Source organism: Symphalangus syndactylus, chromosome 12 (genome assembly GCF_028878055.3).
Source record: "Symphalangus syndactylus isolate Jambi chromosome 12, NHGRI_mSymSyn1-v2.1_pri, whole genome shotgun sequence".
NCBI classification, from domain to species: Eukaryota; Metazoa; Chordata; class Mammalia; order Primates; family Hylobatidae; genus Symphalangus; species Symphalangus syndactylus.
This window is the reverse complement of record NC_072441.2, coordinates 68,674,341-68,686,894: the sequence shown is the minus strand read 5'-3', so window position 1 is coordinate 68,686,894 and position 12,554 is coordinate 68,674,341. Positions and strand designations below refer to the sequence as shown.

The 12,554-nt window shown below is 39.7% G+C and overlaps 1 protein-coding gene across 4 annotated transcripts in view; it reads right to left on the bottom strand.

Annotated features, from left to right (window-relative positions):
• The window catches only part of SLC22A15 (solute carrier family 22 member 15), a 91,196-nt gene that overhangs the window by 41,486 nt on the left and 37,156 nt on the right, over positions 1-12,554 (bottom strand). For all 4 annotated transcript variants that reach the window (XM_063624652.1, XM_063624651.1, XM_063624650.1 and 1 more), the window contains 2 exons: positions 5,432-5,564; positions 4,280-4,444 (listed from right to left, as the gene is read on the bottom strand). In XM_063624652.1, the coding sequence (XP_063480722.1) occupies positions 4,280-4,444; positions 5,432-5,564 (298 nt within the window). The remainder of the gene's footprint in view (positions 1-4,279; positions 4,445-5,431; positions 5,565-12,554) is intronic.

Sequence of the window (12,554 nt, the reverse complement as noted above, 5' to 3'; positions counted from 1 at the left end):
AAGAATGCCCCGCCCGCTGTTGGAGAACTAACTTCCCTGACTTCATCTCTGTGGTTCAAATGGGGCCTGCCAAGTATAGTTCCTCTAACTGCAGGGTGACTCCAATCAGCTGAGCCGATCAGAGGCCTTACCCAAGATTTTAAATACTAGACTTGGAGCTGCTGGGCCTTGTCTGTGACTACACAGAGGAAGCTTCTCAGAGAGGATGGGGAGCTGAAATGAGAAGCATCTGACTTCTGGTTCTGGGCATCTTCAACGCCTGGCTCTTCATGGTCTAGTTATCCTAACCAAATGATTTCCCCTTATATATGAGCTCATTAGAGTTGAGTCTCTGTCACAATCAGTAAGATCTGGTATCAACTGGACGTGATGGACAAGAAGAAATGATTCAGAGTTATCTAGTTTGGTGACCTTAAATACTGTGACAACATAGGCAGAGGTCCCAGAAAATAATGTAGCTTTTAGGTGGAAAGAAAGTAGTAATTTTTATTTAAGGAGTCAATAAATATTCATATCTAATGTCCAGTAAGAAGCTGCATATATATGCCTGTAAATGACAACAGGGAGAAGGCATAGAGATGAATATAATAAGGCTCTATGTTATTTGGTTTAAAAATTAATAAAAAAAACATTTCAAGTCATCTTTTCTGGAGTATCATAGGTGGCTTTATAACCATGTATATGCCTTTAAGTACTATGCCTATTTTAAAATTTATTCTCTGCTTATTTTTAATTAATTTCAACTTTGCTATTCCTGCTCAGTTTGCACTAGTAAAAGCTAAATCTCAGCAGGTTAGAAAAGAGTACATAGTTATGACTTCATTTTTGTAAATGGTACCAGTAATCCATCTAGTTTTCAAACACAGACCATGAAGTCTCCTTGAGTTATTTTGCTCTCCCTACCTCTGCTGGTCCTTTAGCAAGTCACTTTCCCACCAAAATCCAGCTCAGATACATCCTCTGTCTTCTCCACTGCTTCCATCTTGTCTAACCCACCACTGGTTTCATGTCACCAACTATAGCAGCCTACTAAATGATCCCTCAATTTCTGTACCTACCAGAGTAATCTTTCTGTATATGAGACCCTATCACTCCTGTATTTAATATGCCCCACTGGCTTCCCACTATACTTCAAGTAAAAAACAAATTCCTCATTTGGTCCATCACAGGCCCTGTATCATCTGGTCCCTCCCAGTTACTTCACTCTTTCCTTAACTCTCTACCCTGTAGTCATGAGAACGTTTTCAAAAGTTTTCAAAGAAGTTCCTTCCTGCTTCAAGGCCTGGGTCTTTGCCATTCCATCTAGCTAGAATATTCTTCTCCCAGAATTTCACAGGCCTAGGTCTTCCTAATCATTCATGTCTTAGATCAAACACCCATGTCGAGGTTTTCTCTAACTATCCTATTTAATATAGTTACTCCCCGCAATTACTATCTAGCCCATTACCCTGCTTCATTTTCTTCATTGTACTTCTAATTTTCAGAAATTATCAATTTGTTCCACCTTTCCTAAGTAAAGCATAAGTTCCATGAGAGCAAGAACCTCCCCCAAGTCATCCCTGTCTGTTCCACCTTTTCATCTAAAAAAAGCAATGTCTGGTACATGGCAGAATCCATTTAATAAATGAATGCTGTGGAACAGACATGCAAAGGAAAAGCTCTGGATGCATACATAGCAATATGTTAACCATGGTCGTCTCTAGGGGAATAGGACTACATGTATTCTTTAGTTTGATGACGTGTGCATATATTTCTTAATTATTTTCTACAATGAACATGAATTGTTATATGAAGACATTAATATAAGAAAACAAATAATAAATATATTAATATGGAATTTTTCACAGCTTCAGTATTTTTTGTTTTTCACTTCTTAATAATTTTCAGTCAATTAGCCAGAAATCCTTTTCGTTAAGTACTACACTGCAAACTGGTCAAAAATGGATGCTTGCAGTTTGTACTTGTGCTTTTTGGTATATATTTACATATTGTTTTTTACATATTGCAAATATTATTTTGTAATAAGCATAATTTTTCAAACTAATTTTCATTGCCAAATAATCAGGCTATTTCCAGCAAATCCCCTATTGCTGAACATTTAGGGTTTTCTCTGACTTCTTGCAATTCATAAGCATATTTGAAGCCACAGGTGTAGATAAAATCATTCTGGAAAGAAACCAACTTGAAAAGAAAGACCAAGGACAAAACCCTGGGGAAGACCTCGGTTCATGAGAGAGGGAAGGAAGCTACTCAAAAAAAGTTCCGGGTGCTATCAGAGCCTTACTTTGTCCTGGGTGCAGGGCTGTATACTGGTCTTCAGGGAACTCTCACACTTGCTCTGAATTTCACATTGAATTTGGCAACCATATGGTTTCACTGTTACAGTTTTTCTTCCTCTCTCCCTTTTCACTTTGCTACAGAAATTTTGATAGTCTCATCTTAACCCAGTATCAAGGATAAGAATGGGAGGTCAAAACACTCCAAGGGGACTCTTTTCACTGGCTTTAGGCAACTAGCAAGAGGGCAAGAGACCAGGGTTGGTCCTTTCCCCTAACACATGCAACATGACAGGAAAAATACTTAGATAATCTGGCAGGGTGGGAGTGGTATATGTCTTTTATAAAAGAGCATCTTCATGCAACAACTAAAATCAAATATAAATACTTTAATGGAGAAATGTTAAGAAGTACAAGAATAATAAGTATTCATGGTGCTCTACATGAGCACAATTTTGGACCTCAGGAAAACTGAAATCAAAGGAGAGAGTGCCTTTATCCCTTCCCTGGATACAGGGAGCAGGCATGATCACCATCATTACCAGCTTCTTAGAAAGTCCCCGGAAATTGGCCATACTATTCAGAAAAATGACCCTAAAGTCTCAATGCAAATTGAAGACTCAGAGGAAGCTTTTTCACTCATCCCAGCTTAGGACCAGTTCCAAAAAGGCTTTAGAAGTTGCTAAAGACAAGATGAATCCTAAGGCAACACTGTGTGAGACCAGCAGGAAGCCTGTCTGGAGAGGATGGAGCTGGTGTCTCTTCCTCTCCAGCCTAGTTCTAACTGGTCCAACCCTATGGGTCCTTCCACTCGACAGCTGTTTAGTGGAGATGCAAACAGACCACAAGTCTACTTTATTTAGCCTTGTGTCTTCCGGCTCGATACAATAGCCCATACAACTTCAAAAACACCAGTTAGAAATAACAGGTTGACCAGGCCAGCACTCACATGAGGTGACATGCTGAAGTTCCAAGAGGAGAGTCTTTGGGGAACAGTGGAAGGATGACCTGGGTGTCATCAAGACCCAGGTTGCAGTTCTGGCCCTGTCAGCTATCAGCTGCTGAAAACAGGCATGTCACCTCACCTCTCAAAGGCTCAATTTCATCATCCATAAAACGAAGGTAGGAATCCTTAACTTGTAAGCTCTGGGAATATTACAGATGGATGTCAAATGCCTAGCATGGTAGCTGGTACATAAGAGATGGCTGGCACTGTGTATCAGGTTCTAAGAAATGGCCTTCTCATATAGATCCTCCCAAAGACACATTTCCATCAGTCACAAGGTTAACCTGTTTCCCACATCCATATAAGAACATCCATGGGAAACATTCAATCATTGTCAAGTGAATGAAAGTAAAAGAAACAAAAAGTTATCATTGCAAACCTAAGTCTATAAAGTCTTAGACACAGTTACTTCTCTTATGACAATATTTGAAGTTAAATAACCTTTTAAAATCATTTATTTTACTATCTATGTAGTTCTTGAGAAAATAATGAGATAGTCAAAAATAATTCAGAATACAGTCTCAATTTTGGAAATTAAATATCAATAAAGAACTGCTACAATAGTACTATGTTGACTTGAGAGCAGTAAAAACAAAAAAGGGCTGTGGAACAAAAATGTAATAAACTAGAATAAAAAGGCTGTAAGAAAGGAGTTCCTAGTATTTCCTATGTCTGCGCTATTTTTCAGTTTAAGTTGTAAAAATCTGCTAGTGTCCTTCTGAGGAAATCAATACTCTCCACAGTAATCTCTAGGCAGTCCATGAGGCGGATGGCAAGCTCACATGTGAGGCAGGCCCCCAGGAAGACTGTCTACAGAGGAATATTAATAAAATGACTTGTTCAGGGTCATACAGAACAAAATCAGAAAAACAAATCTAATAGTTGGATAAAGTACTTCAAGTCCAAATGCATTTCCAGACTCTAGGATTAAACTGGGTCCCTATAAGATTTTCTGGAGCTGCTCACCCAGACCAGAGCTGCATGATTTAAGTAGTACCTGCAAGTGCCCAGTAGGCGGTGCCCACACATTCATTAAGCAAGACAAAGGCCACCAGCGACATCCCTCCATTCATCATGCCCACCAGGAAGCGAGTTATTGCAAAGAACTCATATGAGGGGGAAAATCCATTTGCAATTGCAAATAAGATGTCAAGAGCAAAACCTAGAAAGAGAGAACAATATTCAAGAATCCAGAGGCAAAATAGCATTTGATGAAAGTAATAAATTATGTTCATTAGCTTATAAAATAAACGTTTGTAAACTTAAATTTTCTGAGCTGTTTTGTGTGTGTGTGTGTGTGTGTGTGTGTGTGTGTGTGTGTGTGTTTTGAGACGGAGTCTCGCTCTGTCACCCAGGCTGGAGTGCAGTGGCACAATCTCGGCTCACTGCAAGCTCCGCCTCCGGGGTTCACACCAATCTCCTGCCTCAGCCTCCCGGGTAGCTGGGACTACAGGCGCCCACCACCATGCCTGGTTAATTTTTTTTTATATTTTTTAGTAGAGACGGGGTTTCACCGTGTTAGCCAGGATGGTCTCAGTCTCCTGACCTCGTGATCCACCCGCCTCGGCCTCCCAAAGTGCTGGGATTACAGGCGTGAGCCACCGCGCCCAGCCAGCTGTGTTTTATTTATTCTTTTTTAACAGCTTCTCTTGGAAACTATTGTTTTTAAAAAACCATAAGGTTTACTTTATTACATGATTTCTGCCAATCACAGACAGTTTTCAATTATTCACAATAATGCTGAAAAATGAAAAATCCTTGCTCATACTCAGCTTGTCAAGGGCACTATGCCAAGTCCTGTAGAGCTCATTTGAAATGAATCAACACAGAGAGATATAAGGAAATGGGCCTAGTACACTGTCACAGTCTTTTACTTCTCTCCTTAGCAACATGGCATAAACTAAAATAAACCTATGAAAGGTTTACAACACAAATATCTGACTTTAACTAGGTGGGCTAGTAACTTAAAAGTGCCTGGCCAGAAGCACTCGAGATGCAGTTTGGCCTCTTGCCAGGGTAATAAAGATCAGTTCTGTGTCCATATGCCAATTCCCAGAGAACCTTAACGAAATAGCCCCCTTATTATTTTCCTAAGAATCTTAGAGAAATAAGCCCTCTCATCCAGTTTATGAATACTCTAATAGATTACCTGTGAGATAAACTTTTTTCCTTCCGAAGCGATCTGAAAGCTGACCAAAAGAGATAACTCCAACGAATACACCACTGAAGAAAAAAGAGCTTGCTGCACTGACTTTGTAGGATCTGTTGGCAATTAAAAACCACTAGAGGAAGATAAAAGAGAGACATGTAGGATTCAGTTAGCTATTAAAAAACCAAATGTAAAACAAAAACTGGTACACCAGAACTTCTACACTGCATGATCCACTATTAACCAGAATTCAGTAGAATTTGTCTATCTCAGACAACATCCAATCAGATTTTATCTTCAGAAACACTAGAAATCACTATTATGATGCACTCCCATAGTACTCTATACATATCTTATTACAGAATTGAACACAGTGTATAATAGCTAATTACTTATGCATCTATTGACTATGTCCCACATCCTAAGGCTCTGTGTTTCTTGAGAGGAGCCTTGTCCCATTTATTTCCATTCTCTGATGCCTAATACACTATATGACATATATGAAGCAATAAATACATGAACTTTTTGTCTAATAGGCTTGTGGGTTTAAAATCCCTTGAGTATTTTCCTCAAAAAGATTAAACACAGAATGATCTGGCGATTCCATTTCCAGGCATATACCCAAAAGAACTAAAAGCAGGGACATGAAGAAATATTTGTACACCCATGTTCATAGCAGCTGTATTTGCAATAGCTAAAGGTGGAAACAACCTGTGTCTATCGATGGATGAATGAATAAACAAAATGTGGTATACACATACAGTGGAATATTATTCAGCTTTAAGAAGGAATGAAAGAATAGGCAGAGATTTGTTAAAAGACACAAAATTATAGCTAGATAGGAGAAATAAGTTCTAGTATCCATATCATTGTAGGATGACTATAGCTAACAATAATATATAGCTTCAAATAGCTAGGAGGATATCAAATGTTCCCAATACAAGTGATAAATATTTGAGATGATAGAAATGCTAATTACCCTGATTTGATCACTATACATTGTATGTATTAAAACATCATCATGTAGTCCATAAATATAATTATGTCAATAAAATTTAAAAAATAAAAAGGAGGCCAGGCACGGTGGCTCATGCCTGTAATCCCAGCACTTTGGGAGGCCGAGGCAGGCGGATCACGAGGTCAGGAGATCGAGACCACGGTGAAACCCCGTCTCTACTAAAAATACAAAAAATTAGCTGGGCGAGATGGCGGGCGCCTATATTCCCAGCTACTCGGGAGGCTGAGGCAGGAGAATGGCATGAACCCCCCGGGGCGGAGCCTGCAGTGAGCCGAGATCGCGCCACTGCACTCCAGCCTGGGCGACAGCAAGACTCTGTCTCAAAAAAAATAAAATAAAATAAAATAAAAATAAAAAGGAAGAGGCCAAGGTGGGCGGATCACAAGGTTAGGAGATCGAGACCATCCTGGCTAACACAGTGAAACTCCGTCTCTACTAAAAAATACAAAAAATTAGCCGGGCATGGTGGCGGACACCTGTAGTCCCAGCTACTCGGGAGGCTGAGGCAGGAGAATGGCATGAACCCAGGAGGCGGAGCTTGCAATGAGCTGAGATCGCGCCACTGCACTCCAGCCTGGGCGACAGAGCGAGACTCCGTCTCAAAAATAAAAAATAAAATAAAACAAAATAAAAAGGAAAAAAATTCTGATTCATGCTACAACCTAAACTCTGAAGACATTATACTGTATGAAATAAGCCAGACACAGAAACACAAATATAGCATGATTCTATTTACATGAGGTACCTGGAATAGTCAACTTCATAGAGGCAGAAAATAGAATGGTGGTTACCAGGGGCCAGAAGGAGGGGGGAACAGGGAATTATTGCATAATGGAACAGAGTTTCAGTTTGGAATGTTGAAAATGTCCTGGAGATGAATAGTGGCAATGGTTACACAACAATTTGAATGTATGTAATGCATCTGAAACTACACACTTAAATGTGAATAAAATGGTAAATTTTATATCACGTATATTTATGACAAAAGAAACTCCTTTAGTATCTTCTACTTTACGGAAACTTAGGAACTCAAAGAGAAAGCAACCATTCTCTGCTTAAAACACCACTATCTCAAGTCTTGTCTAGTGATGTGTTAAAGATATTTGGTTATAAGAATAAAAGTGAACCCATGTCACAGAATAACCTCAGAGAACCAAGAGACCACTTATCCTTCCTCTTCCCGGTCCCCTTCGCTAGAGTCAGTGATGACAGGTGTGTGAAGGGCTCCTCCTCCTCGAGAACTTGCAATAAAGAATCCCCAGTTGCTCTCTCCACCTTCCAGATCACTCCCTTCTGATGCTTCCACAACCAGTCATCACGGCTCAAAGTACATCTAACTTCTCTCCTTCCCTCCTAGTCTTGTAAGACTGGACTGATAAAGGTCTTGACAAGACAGCTTCTGGACATCTCTACGCAAAACCACCCACCAAAAAGACTCAGGAATTGGGAAAAACAGATGAGAATAATGTCCCCTCACTAATGTATGCTTTACTTCTGAATTCCATTCTTCACATGCAATTCTTAACAAGGTAAATTAGCTGGTTTTCCTAGCCCTTCTTGGATTTACTATTTCTTTCTTTCTTTTTTTTTCTTTTTTTTTTTTTTTTTGGCAGGGTGTCACTCTGTTGCTTAGGCTGGAGTGCTGTGGTGCCATCACAGCTCATTGCAGCCTTGACCCCCCAGCCTCAAGCAATCTTCTGGCCTCAGCCTCCCAAGTAGCTGGGACTGGAGGGAGACACTTTAAATAGGTGGTTCAGGGGAGGATTCTGGGGGGAGGTGACATTTGTGACTTGGATGATGACAAGTAACCAACCACAAAAAAACTCTTCAGGGGAAATAATTGCAATGGCCCCAGGTGAAAACACACCAGTGTATCTCTAGTGAAGGTGGTATGAAACTAGGCCAGCAAAGCAGGTGGGCATCAGATCATGCAGGGTTAGGCCACAGTAAGGAGCTGAGAGATTTTATTCTAGTGCAAAGAACGAATATTGAATTACTGGGTTTATGTTTCTAAAGATCACTGTGGCCACTTTATGAGAATGCAATATGATAGGAAAGAGTGGAAGCAGGGGAATTACAGTAATCATTTAGGAGATAATGATGGCTTGGATGAAGGTGGAAACTGTGGTGATGGAGAGAACTGAATGGACTTGGGATGTATTTTGAAGGCAGGACTGTCAGATGTTGTGATGGAGATGTAGTAGGAGTAGAAAGGAATGGAAGAGTCAACTAAATTGTTCATTTTAGCCACTCTCTGGGTGGTTGTGACATTTATCGAGACAGAGAAGGCTGCAAGGGGTGTTAGGTACATGGTGGGAATTCAAGAGTTCTGTGTGAAGAAGCTCAGACAGAGCATGCGTATAAAACACCTAAGTAGAGATGTCAAGCAGGCATTTGGCTGGGAGTCAAGCTCATGGGAGAGGTTATGAAGGTTTATGAAACTACAGATACAGGCTGGATGCAGTGGCTACGCCTGTATCCCAGCACTTTGGGAAGCTGAGGCCGGTGGATTGCTTGAGCCCAGGAGTTCAAGAGCAGCCTGGGCAACATGGTGAAACCATGTCTATACAAAACACACAAAAATTAGCTGGGTGTGGTGGTACACACCTGTAGTCCCAGCTACTCTGGAGGCTGAGGTGGGAGAACTGATTGAGCCTGGGAGGTTGGGGCTACAGTAAGCCATTACAGTGAGCCTGGGAGGTTGGGGCTACAGAGTGCCATTGCACTCCAGCCTGGACAACAGAGTGTGACCCTGTCAAAAGAGAGGAGAGAAGAGGGGAGGGGAGGGGAAAGGAGGGGAGGGGAAGGGAGAGAAGAGAGGGATAGAAGAGAAGAGGAGAGAAGCAAAGAGAGAAGAAAAGAGAGAAAGGAGAGAGAGAAAGAAAAGAAAGAAAAAGAAAGAGAAAGTTTCATATAAAAGAGATTGACAGAGCTGCAGCATTTGAAGAAAAAATTTTGTTTTGTAAAAAATTAATCTATTTTGTAACATGGATAGTTCTGTAGTAGAATTTTCGACTCATAAGGAATGCTAACTGTAACATTTTACCAGATGTAAAAATAAATCAATATGAGATATCAGGTTGTCCTAGAAAAGACAGGACTGTATCTGTCACAGGGAGATCCCTTCTTTTACAATGGCCAATATACACAGCTTAATTGTACTTGTTCTTAATACCTTGAAATTCAAACACTTGCTTTTTTTTAAATTTATGTTCTTAGTGTTTGTTTTGGTCTTTTCATGCTTTTAAAATCTGGCCTGCAACTTCAGCCTTCATTAACCTGCACCTCAAGTTTTGCTAGTCTGTTTACATGGCCAAGATACTGATCTTGGCCTGTTTTATTGATTAAACACAAAGCTGATCTGTTTTGTGTTTAATCACTAAAAAATAGCTAATTTGAAAACTCCATAATCAACTATTCTGTTGCCTCATTTGCTGAACTTCTCAAATCCATGGAAAAGGCTACAATACTATCCTTTTAAGTGGATAGCTGTCAACTTTTGTGATAATTTTAGGAAGAAGTAGCCCAAGGGATGTTTGAGCAGCAAATTCCAAATTATGATTCTCAGGTTGCCATTTCCAAGTGGCAAAGTAACTGCTAGTAATTTTTCTTCATGTCAATGCTAGTTGGGCCATGCATCTCTCTGTTACTCTTGGAATACATGCAGGAACTGACAGAAAAATGGAAAGACAGATTTTTCAAAAGCAAATTAGAGAATGTGAAGCTGGAACCCAGATCTCCCTGACAGATCCTAGTGAACTGGGGATGGTTGACACAGGGATGCCAACTCACAGATTCAGAACAATGGGTTGACAACCAGCCCTCCACATCCCTCATCTCCCAACATGTGAGATCTTGGTTTAAATGTTTTGTTTTGCCCAATTTTAAAAACTTTTCAAGTATCGTTGATATACGTATCACATACCTACTATGTGATCTAAGGAGTTTTATTTTGTCAAAGCCCAGACAAGATACACTAGGATATTGATCCCTATAGTATTTGAGAAAATGTATTGGCGTAATCTATACTTAAAGTTTTGGAAGGATCTCACTCACCAGACTAGACTCAGTTGCTAGCTCATTTTCTACCCCCTTTGGTCAATACTTAGTACTAGGGTAAAACCCAAACCAGGATATTACCAGGCCATTTTAAATTAAACTATAATAAACCTAAATATGATAAGTGTGGCTCTCAAGAAATGTGTTTTTTATGAGTCTTTAGATTTTAAAAATCACTAATTTATAAGTCATTCAAACCCTGTTGAGTAGAGATTATTAAGGTGATGAATTTCCTATTATTTTTTGTTAATAATAGGCCAAATTCTAAAGCCACAGAATGAATGTTCTTTTTATGTTAAGGTACTTCAAATTGAAAAATCATTTGCAAGCTGAAAAAGCAGGAAATCTACTTTTCTTTTCCCATATATTAACAGAAAAGGAAGACTATAAAGACAAAATATTTTCAGTCTCTCAGGCTGACTTACATGTATTTCTGTTTTATAATCAGCATCTGTATTTTTGTTCTTATGCACTAAATTGAGTTGAATATTCAATATACTCTATTTTCAAAAAGGATTTGAGGGGCATAGCACTAAAAGCACTCGTATAATCATTCACTGATCTAAAGAAAGTGGACCCGAGAGAAAATCAGGCACAACTGGGGGCAGAACCAATAGCAGGTGCCTCTAACATAAAAAATGAAAGGAACATAAATATGGCAAATACAGGCGTGAGCACGGAGCCAGGGCTATGCAGTGCCTTCCAGTTCCTAAAGAGGAAAAAAGCTAGGTAAACAGAAGTGAAGGGGGTTGAGACAGAGGCACTCTTGGCTGGGTACTAATGAAACATTTGGAGGTTTCTTTTTTTGATATTTATATTCTTACTGCTTAGATGCTGAGAATAAATGGCATGTCCTGATAAGGGATAAAGTACTGGCATACATCAAGAAAAGTTGCTTTAGCTGCAATACAGAGAACAGAATGGAGGTAGCAAGCATGGGAGTGGGAAGATCCATCAAAGGCCATTACAACCATGCAGGCCAGAAATGGAGACTTCCAGAAAAGAAAGGATTCATGCTAGATATAGATGCCTGGAGTTCAGAGGTGAGATCTGGGGTGAGTCATCCATGAACAGGTATTATTTGAAGCCACTAGGATGGATTAGGCCAACCACAGACTGAGTGAAACTTGAAGATAAATTTTAAAGGAAGCAACCAAATGTATCTTTAGCACCTCTCTTAAAATCATAAAACCTTAAGCTTTATGGACATGTCACAAATCAAATAAATCATTTTCCTGAAATACAAATATAATCTGAAAAAACAAAATATTGCTTTAAAATGGACCACATGCTTATGTAATCCCCAAAACAAAATTAACATCTGAGTAATGAAACAATGTATATCAAAGATATGTCAAAGAGGAAGGCTGCCATACCTTATAACCAGATGATAACCAACCAACTTTCACGTAATACTCTCCCCTCATCCCAAACAGCCAGCCTTTGGTATGTAAATTACAATATATTGGCTAAAGACTATCTATTTTTTCACCCTCAGCATGTGTTCCATTCAGGAAGCTATGGAAAAAGTCAACTGAGTACTAGAAGGAATACTAGAAATAAGGGGTCCTTTTGACTTAGGGTAACAGAATCAGATGTCACTAGAAAGGAGGGAGAAGGAAGAAAAGGAAGGTTGCATGTCAAGCATGAAGTGAGGGTTATGGCTTGTGTGCTTGGGGAACAACAGAGAGAAGGCTGGGGATGAAGGAGAAGAGAATATAGATGCCCCTCGACTTACGACTGGGCTGTCCCCTTACCCATGGTAAGCTGAAAATACGTTAAGTTGAAAATGCATTTAATGCACCTAACCTACCGAACATCATACCTCATAGCCTACATTAAATGTGCTCCAAACACATTATCCTACAGTTGGACCAAGTCATCTAACACAAAGCCGACTTTATAATAAAGTGTTGACTACCTCATGTAATTTACTGAATACAAGAGAGCACTGTAGAGAATAATATCACTTGTTTGCCCTCAAGGTCACATGGCTGACTGGGAGCTGCTGCTGATGGGGAGCTGCCCAGCATCATGAAAGAGGAT